The sequence below is a fragment of the Micromesistius poutassou genome (genome assembly GCF_964030765.1).
Source record: "Micromesistius poutassou genome assembly, chromosome: 9".
In the NCBI taxonomy this organism is placed as follows: domain Eukaryota; kingdom Metazoa; phylum Chordata; class Actinopteri; order Gadiformes; family Gadidae; genus Micromesistius; species Micromesistius poutassou.
In genome coordinates, this window is record NC_140279.1 from 11,982,447 (window position 1) to 11,999,946 (window position 17,500).

Genomic DNA, 17,500 nt, shown 5'->3' on the forward strand with positions numbered 1-17,500 from the left:
GGGTTGCTTCTCAACTAAGACAGGGTTGCCAGATTAGTAAAAAGCCATTGCAACCAATGGATAGTGTGTTTTTATTGTCAGATCTGGCAACCCTACCTCGGTTGATAATCAACTGATTCCATCTGGATCGGTTGGTGATGTCTTCCTGACGTTTCACCAGCAGCTTGGGAGGGATGCCATCCAGTCTTCTTCTTGTTGTGAACTTGGTCACAATGATGTTGCCCTTCAGTGCCTTCACCATAACAGAACAAGTCTGCACTAACCGTCTCTGTGTTGTATATTCATGTATCTATTTTTTATGTTTGCAATAAACTTGTATTTACATAAAGGAGTGAGTTTGGAGTCAGTTGTGTGTGTGTGTGTGGGGGGGGGGGGGGGTGTGATTGTGTTATTAGGAACTTCTAGCCAGGTAGAAAATTTTCTTTATATATATATTTTTATTAACACAGACCAAGTTTAATAAGTCTAGTTTATTCAGCCCAGAGTGGATGAGATTTATTTATGGTAACTACAGCTATGATATAGCCAGTGTTGTGCATGAACTAGTTCAAAAGAACTAGTTCATTGAACAAGTTCATTTTTCTATGAACTTTGAACTGAATGTAACATATTTTTAACTAAAGAACTTGAACTGGAACTAGTTCAGATTTTGTGACATTCTGAATTGATGCTTGACATCCAGATGACATGTTTATCAAATATAGTTACTGCCTTAGTTGTGATGAATGAACCAGGTGTACAAATAATATAAACAACAATTAGAACTATGAACGTTAATGTATTCATTTTCTTTTGTATGAACTGAACTTTGAAGTAGTTCATGTGAAGTGTGAACTTGCACAACACTGGATATAGCAGTAACTTGTTTAAATGTACAATTAAGGTGGCCCGACCAACAATTAGGGGGCGCTAATGCAGCAACAAAGATGCAGACCATTATACGGTATGCCTGCCTCATCTAATCTAATGAACACAGATACTGTAGGACCATTATTAAGAATGTAAACATGGATTTATTAATAGACAGTAACAGCCTAACAACACGACTGATATACTGTGTAAACATCAAGCCAATAAAAACTTAAAGATAAACGTGTTCTTTGTCTGTTAAAAGTGTGTCTATTTATTTGTCTTCATTTCTAAATCTCTGCAGCCCTGTGGCCAATGCTGCGCTGCCTGGTTGCGGTCCACGGCCCAGTGGTTGAGAACCCCTGATGTAAGGTGTTTTCCAGATACCTATACCTATACCTGTTGTGCTAGAACGATCCCAACTTGTAACTTATACCCAAGTGATGTCACTTCCTACTGTAGAGAATGTGCAATTCCGGAGTTTGAATATTGGTGTCTTAATACTACTGTGTCATCTTTGACCACAACTGAACACTGACCTAGACTAGAGCTAGGGCCGAGACAGATATTCAAGACAGTGTCCTAGCCTTAGATAATGCCTTAAAGTCTACTTGGATGTGGGCCTTTGCCAAGGTCTCCAGGGTTACCGAGAATCGACAGGATTTGTCCTGAGCTGTGGAGTTGTTGCTGTTGCTATTTGATGTTTTGTCAATACAGTGTGTTTTTGTTGTAGGCCTACAAAACGACCCTTAGATCTGGTCACCAAAAAAGACACAAGTTACTTTATTAAAGGTAGAGAATAGTGAGTCATTGGAAATGAAACAAATGGACATTTGCTGTTATTTTTGGACAACACGTTTGAAACATTTACATTTCATTTAGGGCATTTAGCGGACGCTTTTATCCAAAGCGACTTACAATAAGTACATTTGTCATAAGAAGTGAACAATATATTGCTGTCGGTACAGTAAAGATGTTCATAGAACCAAGTGCAAGTACTTACAATCGCTAGGCCAACCCATTCCCCATATACAGCAGTGATAGATAGCTACTGCAGATGCTACACAATTAAGTACTACGAATAAATACAACGTTCATTAAGTGCGTACATTAAGTGCCAGGACGTACAACAGACAATAGTTGGCGGGCGGGGGGACTGAATGGCTATGCAGAGTCTAGGTGAGTCTTTTGCGGAAGCTGGTGAGCAACTCTGCGATCCTGACATCGATCCTATCCTAATCGATCAGATCCTAATCGCAGAAACAGGGAGTCCAGCCAGGAGCGAGTTGCAGTAGTCGAGGCGGGAGATGACCAGCGCTTGGACTAGGGCCGAATCCTGCGAATGTTGTAAAGTGCAAATCCGCAGGATCGGGCCACCGCGGTGATCTTTGCGGTGCAGCATAACTGATTGTCTAGTATCACACCAAAGTTTCTGGCAGTTGGAGAAGGAGATACAGTGATGTTCTCGACAGTGACCAGTAAGTCCATGTGTGGGCAATCTTTCCCTGGCATTAGGAGGAGCTCAGTCTTGTTGAGGTTAAGCCTCAGCTGATTGGCAGTCGTCCAAGTGCTGACGTCTGCCAGGGGGGGAGAGGAATAGCTGAGTGTCGTCAGCATAGCAGTGATAGGAAAAAAGATGTGATGTAATTACAGAGCCCAGAGATCTGGTATAGAGGGAGAACAGAAGGGGCCCCAGTACAGAGCCTTGAGGGACACCAGTGTCAAGCGTGCAACGTTTGGACAAGGAGCCGTTCCATGATACCTGATAGGAGCGATTCGTCAGGTAGGATGTGAACGAGGATAGGGCAGATTCAGCAATGCCAAGTTTGGTGAGAGTGGCGAGGAGGATCTGGTGGTTCACCATGTTAAATGCTGCGGACAGGTCGAGGAGAATGAGAACCCGTGAGAGGGATGAGGCTCTGGCAGCACGGAGGGACAGCACTGGGAGGAGAGCCGTCTCAGTGGAGTGTGCCTTCTTGAAGCCTGACTGGTGAGGGTCAAGCAAGTTGTTATGTGAGAGATAGGAGGACAGTTTGTTAGAGATGGCATGTTCCAGTGTTTTAGAGAGGAATGAAAGAAGAAAAATTCTCTGATGACACTGCTATCCTTAGTTTATTATACAGAGACCAAGACACAGCCTCCTACCATTCGGAAATAAAACAGTTTGTAGATTGGTGTGATGCTCACCATCTGGTTGTTAACGTCACTAAAACAGAGGAGATTATATTTGACCCAAGATAAATCTGTGAACCTAATCCTGTACTTATTCACAACATACCAATACGTCAGGTTACGTCATATAAGTATTTGCGTTTTTTTTATTGATTGTTTCCTTACCTGGCACATTCATGTTGAAAATCTTTGCACTAGGCTCCAACAAAGGATGTACTTTTTAAGAAGGCTTAGACTGTATGGTGTCAACAGCAAACTCCTGTTTCAGTTTTCAGAGTGTGATACGCTATAGCAGGGCTATTCAACCTCCTTAACAAGTGGGCCAAAAAGGAAAACCACTGGGAGTTCATGGGCCACACAAGAGTAAACTATGTCAATGAATCGCTACAAATATATTTTATTTATCATATTACAATCATATTACACTGTAATATGATAAATAAATGTATCATATTACATTATAATATGATAAATAAAACAAATGCAAACCAAAAAGGAAATAATGAAAAAAAAAAATGTTTGTGACTGCAGCCCAAGATGAATTTCCTCCCTGGGGGACATTAAAGTATGCTTTATATTTATCTTTATCTTTAAGAGATACCGGTCTGTAGTTCTGGATGTCGGTGGGGTCAAGGGTTGGATTTTTGAGGAGAGGCTTCTTTGGCCCCGTCCCAATACCTCCCCTAACCCTATATTTTTGCCCTAACCCTATATTTTGCGCGTTCTCGTGTAGGGGTAGGGTGTCCCATTACTGTAGGGAGCAAGGGGGAGTGCTATTTTGCCCTTGTTATCAACCCTCAAAACGTAGTGAGGTCCAATGCAGGCTTAAAACGAAGTGGAAGATTTACTGTTGAGGGCACTCCAAACCAGGTGGAAGTTTTAAGGGGGGAGAAATGGGACAGGGCCTTTATCTTTGTCTTGAAAGATGCTGGAACAATGTCTGAAGTGAGGGAGGAGTTGATAAGGGCGGTGATAAATGGCAGGATGTCGCTCGAGATGGCCCAGAGGAGTGAGGAAGGGATAGAGTCAAGGGGGCAGGTGGTGGCAAGGTTAGACTTAACTATTCTGTTGACCTCTTCGGAGGTGAGAGGGATAAAGTGGGTAAAAACAGAGGTGGGGATAGGCGGAAGGAGGATGGTGGCAGGGGTAAAGGAGGAGCTAATGTCCTTCACCTTCTGGGTAAAGTAGGTAACAAAGTCATCAGCAGTGAGGGATGAAGGAGGCGGAGGGGAGGGAGGGGTGAGGAGGGAAGAGAACATGGAAAATAGTTTCCTAGGGTTAGAAGTGGAGGAGTTGATTTTGGACCGGTAGAAAGCCGATTTGGCTGTTGACACAGTGGAGGTGAAATCTGAGAGAAGGTCAAGATTCACAGAGATTCGGACAGCCAAGGAGTGGGGGGGGGGTGAGGATCACGCAGGTCTGGAGTGGAAGGGACAGAGGGAGTCCAAGGAGGAGGAGAGGGAGGATAGCATAGTGTCGGAGGATTCCTCGGTGGATAGTTGAGAGAATTGTTCGACAGAAGGTAGTGAAGACAGAACTCTTCCCGTTAAGTCAAATGTGGTGAAAAAGTTGGTTAGTTCAGGTGAGTGCAAGTTCTGTGGCAGGATGTTGAAGTCGCCAAGGATAGCGAGTGGTGTGCCATTTTCTGGAAAATGCTTGAAAATATCTTTTGGTTGGTTATATTATTATAAAACTTAACCAGTGTTGGGCAGTTCCTGAATCAAGTAACTTTTCAGTAGCTTAACTCTTTTATTGATCAAGTAGTGTGGTGACGACCACAGAAGCTATAACACAGTGGAGAAGCAGTTTGCAGAAAATAAATTATATTAGCCACAACATGCATGCGTGCTCCCGCGGACGTGGATACAATTATTATAGGGGTTAAGCATTCTCTCTCTCTATCTCTCTCTCCCTGTAATCCCAAACATTTTAACTTTTGAGTGGTCATTGGGGAATTATGGAGCACATTGGCACATACTCTTTCAGGGGATGGGTAAGTTAATGAAACAGGGATGTTTTTTTATAAAGTCCAACTACTGGATGGTTTGACTTCTGTAGTTTTGTTTGTTAAGCCTATTACTCCAGGCATTATTCTTCACTGGCTGGAAGGTTTTAATAAAGAAATAGAATCCCAGCAATTTTTGGTCTTTGATTTAATTAATCATAGTGACTCTGGCATGTATATTGATAACCCAATGGAATTTACTTTGCATGAATTTGGTAATTTGTATGTAGTTTCTCATGTTGATTGCCATGTTAAGTTGGCACAACTTCAAGTAGCTTTACAAATAGTGAAATACTATTGCGGTGTATGTGTAACTTAGCTTTGCTACATTTGACTGGGTGGTAGCTTCTGTGTAGTGAAGCTTCATTCATGACAGAGTAACTGGTAGCTTAGCTCACTACATTTTCGAGGTAGCTTGCCCAACACTGAACTTTACTTTGAATGACACATCCATTATAAATAAGTCATGCAGAAGGGGGATGCTTTTTACAATAATATGAATTATTCATTTTGTCATGAGCTATGGAAAAAAAAGAGTAAAATAAACCTGTGTTTCTTTTTAATTAAATGAAATATACAAAAACAATTATGTTATTCTTCAACCCAGTGAAGGGTGTAATTACATGAGCTGCCAGTGCTGCTGCTCCTTCTCCTTCTCCACAGAGGGCAAGGACATCGTGTTCCCCCGCCTCCCTCGCTCCTCGACCGGGCTGAGAGTGGGGAGCTGGCCGTTCGCTCTCTCTCTCGGGGGGAAAGGCTGCATCTCCATCAGGTAGATCAATAGCCAAGAGGCAACTGTGAAACGGCACTTCATCACAACCAGGTGTTCAAAAAACCCTTGAGGGCATGTCGATCAAGCAGTTCAACTGAAGGTTGGAGCAATGTGTAATGGACAGCAAACATCTCTGTTTGTGTTAAGTCAGGGAACGGTTCTGCCTGTGTTTCCACAACCCTGCCATCTTCTTCTGACCATATGGATTTTGTGTTTATGCATTCAATTCATGTTGGCAAACAATATGATTGGTATATATTATGCATAAAACAATTTCAGATGCTTGCACAGTAAAATCGACTGGGTGGGCAGCATCTGATTATTATTATACATCCTGGAAAGATTGCATTGTGTTTATTCAAATTTATTTGTGTTTATTTGCCGTCACATTTTTTTTAACTCACTCTGGTAATTCAACATTTCTGAACACATGAATAAAACAGACCAAATGACATCATGGTTTCCATTTGCCTTCCATTCATGCATTCAGGACACATTGAGATACAGGGTTAGATCATGTCATGTTGTTTTACGTCTTAAAAAAGTGACATTTCTCACAAAGCAATACAAATATCCACTGTTGTGTTGCTCGCAGCTAGCGAGAATGTTCAACTAGCCGTCAGTTTGGGTTCATATAGAAAGTATGGTGATGCTTCACCACTGGTGCAACGAAACGGTACAACTCATATAACTTTGACAATCGCTCATCAGTTATTTATGTTGCGTGTCTCCTAAGCCGGGGGGCGATGTGGTTGGAGCCATACATCGAAGGCCTTAAACAGGCTGGTATCTGTGGTCTCTAAGCTGTCTGTTCAGCTGCCGCCTCACACACACATCCTCACACATCCTCACCCCTCCATTGATGTGTGTCAATTCACCCACACATCTTTGTTTGTGGGGCAGCATGTGGCTCTTTCGATCAGGCAACCAGGTTGCTGGTTCGATCCCCGGCTCCTCCTAGAGTATCGAGGTGTCCCTGAGCAAGACGCCTCACCCTAACTGCTCCCGACAAGCTGGCTGTCACCCTGCGTGGTTGACACCGCCGTGGGCGTGTGAATGTGTGCATGAATGTGTGAATGTAGCTAAAGTGCTTTGAGCGGCCACTGGTTAGAAAGCGCTGTATAAATGCAGTCTGCTTATTTCGCCTTGCTAGATCAGCACGCAAAGCTGGTCTCGTCCTCCTTCTCGTTCTCCCCTCTGTCGTCTTGCTCCACGTCGCCCTCGACGACCACGAGGCGGCCCCCGGCGACGGGCGGCCGTGCGGCAGCGGCGGCGGTGGCATCGCTCATGGTGCTCCGCAGCGTTGCCCGGGTTACGCTGAAGGAGTGCGTGCGCGGTGGCGGCTGGCAGGGCCAGCGGCACATGACCTCCCTGAACATCTCGCGGAAGCGCGTGGACATGAGGTTGTAGAGGATGGGGTTGACGGCGGAGCTGAGGTAAAAGAGCACGCCGGAGATGAGGTGCACGTACTGGAAGGTCTCCAGGTGGTCCTCGCTCCAGTCACTGATGAAGCTCCACATCAGGCGGTCCGTGTGGAATGGCGCCCAGCAGATGCCAAACACCACCACAAGGACGACTGGGAGGGGGAGAAGGGATGGAGGGAGGGGGGGAGGGAGAGAGAAAGAGAGAAAAGGAAAGAGTCAGAGTGAGATAGAGGCATAGAGAGGGAGACAGAAAGGAAGAGGGAGAGATAGAGAGGGACAGAGCTCGAGAGGCAAGATAGAGAGAGCGAGAGAGACAGAGAGCGACAAAGAGAGAGAAACAACTGAAATCGGTGTGCAGGCTTTCTGCTGTGAATTGAAACTCTCTTCAACAGCTCACTGAGTTTTAATTGACATTTTCTCCAATAGCACTGCAGGTTGCAGTGAATCGATTCATCATAAAATGCAGCATGTACTATAAATATGAGTTAAATAACTTTCTGAGGACAGCTGTGAAGTTGGGAAAGGCCCAAAGACACCCCAATCGGTTTCAGGGCACTTTCACAAGTAAAGTAAAATCTGAGTATCAGGTTTTAACAAGGCCCTTTACCTGCATTATCGATCTCATTGTGGATTTCAAAGCAACGGCCACAATTTCAAAGCAACGCACTTCACACAAATCGAGATTGAGGAGCGATAATACGACAGGTCCAAATAAGGTTGGCTCAGCACTCAGGCTGAGGGTTCAATGGGACCTGACAGACATCACCGTGTCGCTGTCTGATTGGTTGAGAAGGGAAACAGTTGAGTCACAGACGAGGGATTGACCAAGTCGCCAGAATGAAAACTAGACGGTACGGCTTAATACTTAGATACTTAAATACTTAAACAGACAAAAGAAAACTTTGACATGGTGTTGGACGTGAGGGCCACTCTCATACTATTTGGGGAAACTTTGTTTACTTTTAGAATAAATAGTATATATTTTTTTCAATAACTCAAGTCATGAAATGGTTGTTTATTGGAATTGGTTCGTATTTTTTCAATTTTTTTTATTCTTGTGGAACTCAGAAGAATGCGAACGTGAAATAATTGAATGACCTGTCTCGGATTTTGTTAGTATTTGCACAAGTCTTAAGTTTACGCCTGGAAACATGTTGAAAATGTAAATAATGTACGCTGAAATAAATACATAAGATGAACATCTCTACATGTTAACAGTGACCAGTAGTTGTTGCAGTTTCAGCAGTAGCAGAAGGCTAAGCAAGTTCATAATGCTTTTGTGTAGCATTTCTTCCATATATGTATGAATCAATTTCATACATATATGTATGAGGTTTCTTGCATTGGCTGCTGAGGCATTCAAGAAACAATGTTTGATTTGAGTAATGAGCTGAGCTCCAATGGAGCTTTACGTGCAGCCATTTTAAATGTCAGTGATTAGAGCTTCTCTCTGTTCAGCTAGATTTTGCTTTTGCCTGCCTTTTTATTAAAAGAGGAAACTTGCTGGATGGATTGAACAAAGGCTAATTTAATCACGATTTATGAATTCTGGATGAAGGAAGGAAATGGAACCCTCACTTAATTATTAAATTACAATGTTGTATTTCTGGACAACCTTTAAAGTTCATCATATTAAAACTTAGGACATTCATTTTTTAGGTCTATATCTCTTCAACAACAATCTGACTTTTTCCGGATTCATTTGGCCATTCTCTACCTAAATTCTAATTTATGACTTATTTTAATTTAATTAAACAAAAATAATCATCATAATCATAATCACCCAATTATTCATATCATTAATCAGCCAAAATTGTTTCATTTTAATAAAACCACTCGGCATATGTTACGGTATAGTGTCTTTTTGGGGTTGCTAGTTGTATTTCTTCACAAGGCGGTACGTGTGAAAATGTTAAAGTCCCAATTGGGTAAGCCCGTGTGTATAACTTTGACCTTGATACTTCTTCCCCTTGAGCACAGCCGACAAAGAATTCACAACAGCCGTCACATTTGGAACCGCGAAATGTTATCGTCAAAGGATATAGTGCAAAAAGAGAGGCTCAAAATGTCAAACAGCTTGCCTTTGACTGTTTGTCATTTCTCCCTCCTCCCCTCCACCATTCATTATTCAACAAGCGATGGATATCATTGTGTGTCAGAGCTTAATAAGAGTCTCTGCAGAGGGAGATAAGACGAGGAAATAGTCCCACCATTCAGTCTGGTGTGTCTGGCATTAATTGCTGAATACTTTTGTCAAGAACTTGTGACCTTGACAGAAATGCATTCATGTAAATGAGCTCAGAATCCATTCATTTAGAGAAAGCACTGGGGATCATTTACTGCTATTACCATCATATGAGGTACAGCTCGTTACAGGATGGCCAAAGCCTGTTCCTTGCCAAGCGACATGATGGACATGTGTCCTTGTGCTGTCACTGCTGTCACTTTGAGTTATCCTAAATGTCCTGTCAGTCATTTTCCATTCCGAGCAAGTTGTGGTGTTCAAACTTGTCAAAAAACTCCAAAGAAATATTTTCCTCTTTGAGTAAAGTGATGGAAGTTTACTAAAGCAAACTACGCGATTTTCTGTTACCGTATTGGCTGTGTGTGGACTTTGCAGATTCTGACAGCAGTGGACTCAACATAATGGCTTTTGGATGTAAGAAATGATAGAATTGCATAATTAATGAGAAAATAATGAACAAATGTACATGTAGCAAATCCAGCCAGAGCCATGACGTGAACACACAGTGTATGCTCACAGTCAGTCTACCAAACAGGTCAATGTCTTGCTTCAATTCGAATTTCTTATTCTTTAGGGTAAAGTTCTATCTACGGTTCTATTCTTGTGTAATTTCTATAATTCAAGCAACATATATATTTCACACTACTTACAGACACAGACAGAGAGAGAGAGAGAGAGAGAGAGAGAGAGAGAGAGAGAGAGAGAGAGAGAGAGAGAGAGAGAGAGAGAGAGAGAGAGAGAGAGAGAGAAGCGTGCGAGTGAGAGGGAGAGAACGAGCACGAGAGAGAGCTAGAGCACCAGGCTTGTCATTGCATGATGCGTCATAACTGCAACATAAAGGTGTGTGTGTGTGTGTGTGTGTGTGTGTGTCTGAGTGAAGGAAAATGTAATACTCCAATGGCCTAATATTAATATAAGTACATTTAAAAGTAGTTATCTTGTCTGTTACTGTAGCTTGTCAATAATTGTTTAATGATAGCAGTTGTGAAGTATTCTGCTTCTTCTCTAATACTTAATTACAGATTTTTTCTCAAGTCACAATTCATAATGCATCTGGAAAGAAGGTTTTGGAGGTACATATTAACATTTCGTTAGCCTCATAGCATAGTTGCCTAAGTTTATTTTGGTCAAACTGTGATATCTAACCTAACTCTGCTCTCCTAACGTTTCACGCGAACCCCCTACGGAGATCACGGCTACACCCCCATTGTCCTCAAATCATATTATACATCTCAGCGCCTTGGGCCATTATCAAATAAATGTATTCACATGGTCTAATAAACAGTAATGTTTAAATCGATACAAAGTACAGCTTATTACGTCTTATTAATGTACTGTAAAACAAAAAAGCGCAACCCAATTTTATACATCCAAAGCATCAGTGCTCCCAATATCTGCTAATGGCTCTCCACAGACTGCAGCTTATTAGTCTTTAGCATAAGCTTCCAGCTTGTGATGGTTCAAACCGACATTGACACCTTCTCTGGCTCCCTGCTGAAGTTCTGCTCCAAAACAAACTGGAGACTCGATGCTTCCTCCCCTTGATACATAATACTTACATCAAATCTCAGAAGTTGTGGTTCAAACCACCATGGACACTTTCACTGCTCCCTGCTGAAGTTCTGCTCCAAAACAAACCCGAGGGGGCACCACGGTCATGCACCGGGTAGAGCGAGTACTATATAAGTCTCAGTCCTGATCGCAGTGACCCGGGTTCGATACCTGCCCGTTGTACTTTGCTGCATGTCCTCCCCTCTATCTTCTATACCTTCCTAACTATCTCACTTTATAAAAATGCACAAATAAATAAATAAAAAATAACAGAGACTCAATACTTCCCCCCCCCCCCCCGATACTCGATACTTACACAACATCTTGGTGACCTGTCGATGGCGTGCCTTCTGCTGCTTCCGGCGCACGTTGCAGAAGCTCTCCTGGCCCGAGGAGCTGGACTTGGCCTCGAACACCTGCAGCATCTTCTCCCGCTGCAGGTGCAGGCCGATGAGCAGGTAGAGCACGCTGATGGTCAGCATGGGCAGCACGAAGAACACCAGCGTGGTCACCTGGATGGTCAGGTTGTACCACTGGGGGCTGAGCGGCACGCAGATGGCCGAGTCCAGCGCGCCTCCGTCAACCGCCGCGGAGTCCGAGGCGTTGGCGCCCGCTCCGACGCCAACGCCGACCGATCGGCGGCTGGGCAGGGTGTCGATGCCGTGCAGGCTGGTGTTGGGCAGCGCGCACAGGATGGACACGCCCCACACCGTCAGGATGACGCGCTTGGCATGGGTGCGGGTGACCAGGTATTTGGCGCGCAGCGGGTGCACCACGGCGATGTAGCGCTCCACGCTGAGCGCCGTCACGTTGAGGATGGAGGCGAAGCACACCACCTCGAACAGGAAGGTCTTGAAGTAGCAGCCGCCCGCGCCCAGCAGGAAGGGGTAGTTCTGCCACATCTCGTACAGCTCCAGGGGCATGCCCAGCAGCAGCACCAGCAGGTCGGACACAGCCAGGCTAAACAGGTAGAAGTTGGTGGGCGTCCACATCACCTTGTTGCGGGCGATGACGGTGCAGGTGAGCACGTTGCCCACGGCGCCCACCAGGAAGATGGCCAGGTAGGTGAGGCAAACGGGCAGGAACATGGGCGAGCGACGGGCACCCCGGTACTTCTCCAGGTACTCCTGGTCGCTCAGACACGCGTCCTCCAGCTCCGGGTAGCTCAGGTTCAGGCCGGAGGTCAGGTTGTCGCATCGGGGAAGACAAGCTGAGCTGACTCGGCCGGCGGACAGCTCCAAAGTGCAGTTAAGGCGAGACATAGTGGTGGGCCGCCCGGGGTTATTATCTGAGAAAGAAAAACAGTGGAACAAATTTGGCTGTAGATGGACTCATGGCTGAATAAAGGCAAATGAAGCAGCTGTCCTCGACCTGAAAGCATTCCAATCAAAGGTTGCCATGAAATGACCCAGAGGTTAATGTTTCCATCCATCCTCATGAAAGGGATTTTCAAAGGGACTTAATCAATGCTAATACACTTGCTGGGAAATTGTCTCATTTGCAGGGCATCAATGTAGTGCCATTTGATTTTTTTTGCCTATACTTATCAAGCACAATTAACATTTCAGGCAATAACAGATGGTTGTTGTTTTTTCAGGCATTGGAGAACAGCAGAAGCCTCACAGATGGTACTCTGATTTGCAGCTGGATGTTAGACTAGGTCATCAGGTCTAAACTTGATCTGTAAACACCTTTCAGTAAATCAAATGTAATTAAATTTTCTTTATTTACTTGTGCTCTGCTGGACAGGCAAGGTAAAAAACACAGGATTTAAAAACACAAGGAAACCACAGTAGAGAAACTGGTGTTGGACACATGGTTAACAGAGTAAACTAGAGTCGGAATAAAAGGATGTCAATACAGTGGTAAATATGGATAAAGTACGAGGTCGTTGGCAAGTATAATGTGATTTTCAGATGATCCAGTTCCCAGGCTACCATAACTAGATACCCAAATGTTCCAAATCAATGTCTGACATCAAAAGCTGAAAATCAAATACATTACACACGCATTAAAATACACATTAAAGCAGCTGATGTTACTATTGGACACTGATGTTACTATTGGACACTCTCAAATGGAACAGCTTTTGCCAATTGCTGGAACACTACAACTACTACTGGAACACAACATAGACACATGCTTAGACCAAAGTAACACAACTTGAATTTTTTGTTGCTATACCTTAAACAAAAGCGCTGCTTTGCACTTTATTTGCAATTCTGCAACACACTTGCTCCTCCACACTACACACTATTTCATACATAAGACAGTTCAAAAAAAAAATCTCAGCATACCATTGGAAAAAACACATCTATTCAAAATACAAAACACATCGGGTAATTGAAAATACTTAGATACACACCTGAAAACACTTACTTGACACTTACTTAACTGAACACCAATCAGCCAGCTACAAATAGGCCAAAGGGCAATTGTGCACATCCGCAGGGGAAATATCTCATTGTGTGCCGCAATAAGCCTTCGAGGGTTACTGCACCTTCATGCAAAAATAGGTGGACTCAAACTGGGATAATGTTAGTTTATATCAGGCTGTTCTGGGGCCTCATTTATAAAGGTCTTGCGCATGAAAATGTTGCAGAAACAGGGATGAAAGATTTATAAATGAGGCCCCGGAACTGGTTCACCAACCATAATCAATTTTAAGTCATATACTTGCCCCCTTACTTGCCATTTCCAAACCCTATAGAATAAAAATTTTCGGCTTGGAGATGGCACGTATATGACTGCCAACCACATGCCTCTTCTGCAGGCAATGGAACAGGCCTGCAGAGACATTGAGGTAATGTCAATCCATGGATGGATTCAGCACACAATGTGAGGATCCATCCACCCACGCACAATTGCCATGTTTTCTGTGTTTACAGTACAGTATGCACAGTGTATTTTTGGTATATTTTTGCTTAAACTGAATTTAATGCACTGTTAAGTACAGTTCTGTAATGTACGGTATTGAATATTAGATTTTTTGCTTGTTATGAAAACGTGCCTTCTGTGGAACTCAGTGAATGAATGAAAACAGTGAACATGAAAGACTGCAGTGTTTTATATAAAGTAGACTAGTGTGTTGCTGCTGATCTGAAAGTGTATTCATTTCGATAGCAGTTTCAATTTGACATAGATGTGAAAGGTATATTTCCCAGTGTTGTGTCTTCTTGCTTGTGTGTTGAGTTTTGACACAATGAGCCAAGTTTTGCTAAACGTGTTCAAGCAATTGAAAAAAACTGTAATTAATTATTCACCAATTGCTCCAGACACCACAGAAGGTTGCCCAAGTAAGTTTTTTCTATTGAAGTTCTGCCTGTGTAATTCCTATAAAACATGCCTTAGTCCAAAAAACAATATTGGCTTCCAACAACATGCAATGAAAAACATCTGATCAGCATGCATGTCATCTTTCGGGAAGATTTCTAAATTATTCAAATTCAAGTAAAAGCTTTTATGGCTTGACCTGGCTCTGCTTGCCTCTCCCTCACATCAAATCTAATCTAATGAGAAAGGACACTGCAGTGCTGACTGTGTCTTAGCATCTACCCGGCTTCCACACATTGCACAGTCTGTCAGGGTAGATCAGCCTTGCAGTCAGTTGGCCATCTCATGACACTGCTTGTAAAATGTATTTAGAGTAAAAAGCTTTTATTGGGGCATCTCTACGAGGTTCAACTCTTTCGCTACGACCCTCATTAGGTATTTAATTTTGTATGCATGATTTAATGCATAATATTAAGTAGTATTTGATAGTATTTATTTGATATCATTTTTAATAAAGAGGGATGTTGTGTGAACAGTGTATTTGAATAACATTTGTATTAATAGTACTATTGTATCAGTATTAGTATTATATGTCGTAGTAGTAGTAGTAGAAGTCGTGGTATATTGATAGAGAATGAATAGTGTTTTAATGGATTTTGGTTGGGAGGTAAATTAACTTCATGAAGCACAGGAACATGGTTGATGTATTTTCTATGTTACCTGGTTGTTCAACCTAGCAATAGACTTTGATGTCAGCGGCATAATTTACAAGTGTACTGTTCTGTATTCTGTTCAGCAAGCTCATGTTTTATTTGCTCAGGCAGATGGTCTTGACCCCCTCTCGTTCAGACAGGTTTCCAACAGACCTGGCCTGGGTCGGGCCAACCACAACCCTTTATCTTATATGGGGAGGGGCTTGGTACAGTGACAAAGAATCACAATGAGGCATTCAATTAAAAAACAAAATGTCTGCCTCTGATGTGACATGGTCTGTTGAATGTAGTATATTTTCTCCAAAAGATGAACAAACAACTGCACTTCAAACTTTAAACTTTGGTTGACAAGAGTCTCTGAACGTGACTCTGCACACATTTGTTTAGTTCATCAACAAGCAGGAACATTATGGGGGGTCTGTGGAAGAACACAAGCTGTGTCGCATAAACATGCTGGCATAATGTGGTAATGTTTTAAATGATTTTGAATAATTAGCCCGCAACACTCGTTATGACTGAACCTCTTTTTCTTAGGGATAATAATGATTTGCCCGGGCTATAATTGAAAAGGTTGAAAGCTGAGACAATAGAAATGAGGTAGAAACCTGCTTTGCAGTGGTCTATTCAAACTGGGTTTGATTAATTGTTAATTAATTAAATGCAATATAATCATTTGTGTTCTGGTATGTCCTCTTTCCCCACCTGTAGCAGAGAGTGCATGCACATCCAACTATGTACAGGTGCAGGGTAAAAAAGTCTGTCAAATAATAAGAAAAAGTATACCTGCACACTGTCGCTGCTGCTCCCAGTGATTTTATTACATTTTCACAACGTTTCGACCGTAGTAGGTCTTCCTCTTTCCCCACCTGATCTCAATGAGAGATCTAACATGGCCCCTAGTATTGTTAATACATGATAGATTTAAGGGTTGTGACAGACAGTGGAATTCATAAACACTACATGACATATGACCACTCTGCTGTGATTTAGTCAACCAACAATGGCCAGAAACTACCACTACTAGAATTATATTAATCTGCTTTAAGTCATTATAAGGCCTCAATTTAATAAAACACTGTGATATACTGTGTTGTATCATATATTATGAGACACAGTGATATACACAAACACACCCACACATACAGACATATAGACATGCCTCTGCAAACAAACCCACACATACACACCCGCACACACACACACACATGCTTTAGCAGGGTGTAGTTGTCTGTGCGTATATATTGATATCAATTTTTATATATATTTGTTTTGTTTACATTATGGTTTTTTTATATTTCTCTTGAGAAAGTAATTAGTAAAATTCAGTATGAATATTGTCTGATTCGTAGTCTTGAATGGATGCTATTGATGCTATTATATGAATATGAGCATAATGGTTGCCAATGGCAGGTACGATTTATATTCATCCATTTAAAGTGTGGCATTGCTCCCACTGAAATACCTCTTCAACTAATGATGTGTCAAACACATCTCATAGTGAGAAACACCATTCAACTAGAATAGAGTATTCTATAAAAAAACACATTTCGGCTAGAATAGAGTACTCATAATTGTAAGCCATAAAACCTGCCACCTGCATTGATCAGGAATATTTCAGCTCACAGGTCAGTGATCCATCCAACAATCTCCACAATATTCATATGTATTAAATATATATAGTTTGAATAAACATTTCAAACTCTTACTTGTTATCATGGAAAATACACAATGCACACAGCTAATTGTCATATCACCAAAAAAATTATTGTCCAACATATATTTCTGACAAAAATAACAATTATGAATAATTGTAACTTATTATTAATGAAATATGTATAAAATATGAGATAAGCCTTCTCAAAAGCAATCTATACATATATCTAATCACATGTGGTACATAAAATGTAATACATTTAAATAAACTAAATTGAATGTTAATGGAAAGAAAGATATTGACGAATTGTCCAGCTTTTGAATCAATCGTTCAGTGATGTATAGAAATAGCCTTACCTCCTTGTATGGTGCAGACTGGTGTCCCTCTGTCCTGGTGGTATGGTGCAGACTGGTGTCCCTCTGTCCTGGTGGTATGGTGCAGACTGGTGTCCCTCTGTCCTGGTGGTATGGTGCGGACTGGTGTCCCTCCGTCCTGGTGGGCTGTGGAGTGCAGTGGACTCTCTTGTGCCAAGCAGCTTTAATCACTGCTCCCTGAACCAATTCATCTGCTCCAGCAGCACTCTGATGCTGCCCTTACACCCAGGTGCTGCTCACGCCCACGCAGATCCCCCCCCTCTCTCTCCCTCTCTCTATCTCTCTCTATCCCTATCTCTCTATCCCTCTCTCCCTCTCCCTCTCTCTCCCCCCCTCTCTCTCTCTCTCCCCCTCTCTTTCTGTCTCCCTCTCCCCCTCCCTCTCTCTCCCTTCTCTCCCTCTCTCCCTATCTCTCTCTCTCTCACTCTCTCTCTCTCTCTCTCTCTCTCTCCCTTTCTCTCTCCCTCT

The 17,500-nt window shown here is 42.6% G+C and overlaps 2 protein-coding genes across 5 annotated transcripts in view; one reads left to right on the plus strand and one right to left on the minus strand.

Annotated features, from left to right (window-relative positions):
* kank3 (KN motif and ankyrin repeat domains 3) overlaps positions 1-318 on the plus strand; it is a 32,173-nt gene extending 31,855 nt beyond the window's left edge. For all 4 annotated transcript variants that reach the window (XM_084472703.1, XM_084472705.1, XM_084472706.1 and 1 more), the window contains exon 12: positions 1-318. This exon is cut by the window's left edge and continues 518 nt beyond it. The gene's annotated coding sequence lies outside the window, so the exon portion shown is untranslated.
* A 6,634-nt stretch (positions 319-6,952) lies between these two features.
* On the minus strand, positions 6,953-12,280 carry nmur1a (neuromedin U receptor 1a; the record flags this gene model as incomplete). Its single annotated transcript, XM_084472907.1, has 2 exons — positions 6,953-7,374; positions 11,335-12,280. The coding sequence occupies 2 exons, from the start codon at positions 12,278-12,280 to the stop codon at positions 6,953-6,955; spliced, it is 1,368 nt and encodes a 455-aa protein (XP_084329033.1).
* Between the last annotated feature and the right edge of the window lie 5,220 nt (positions 12,281-17,500).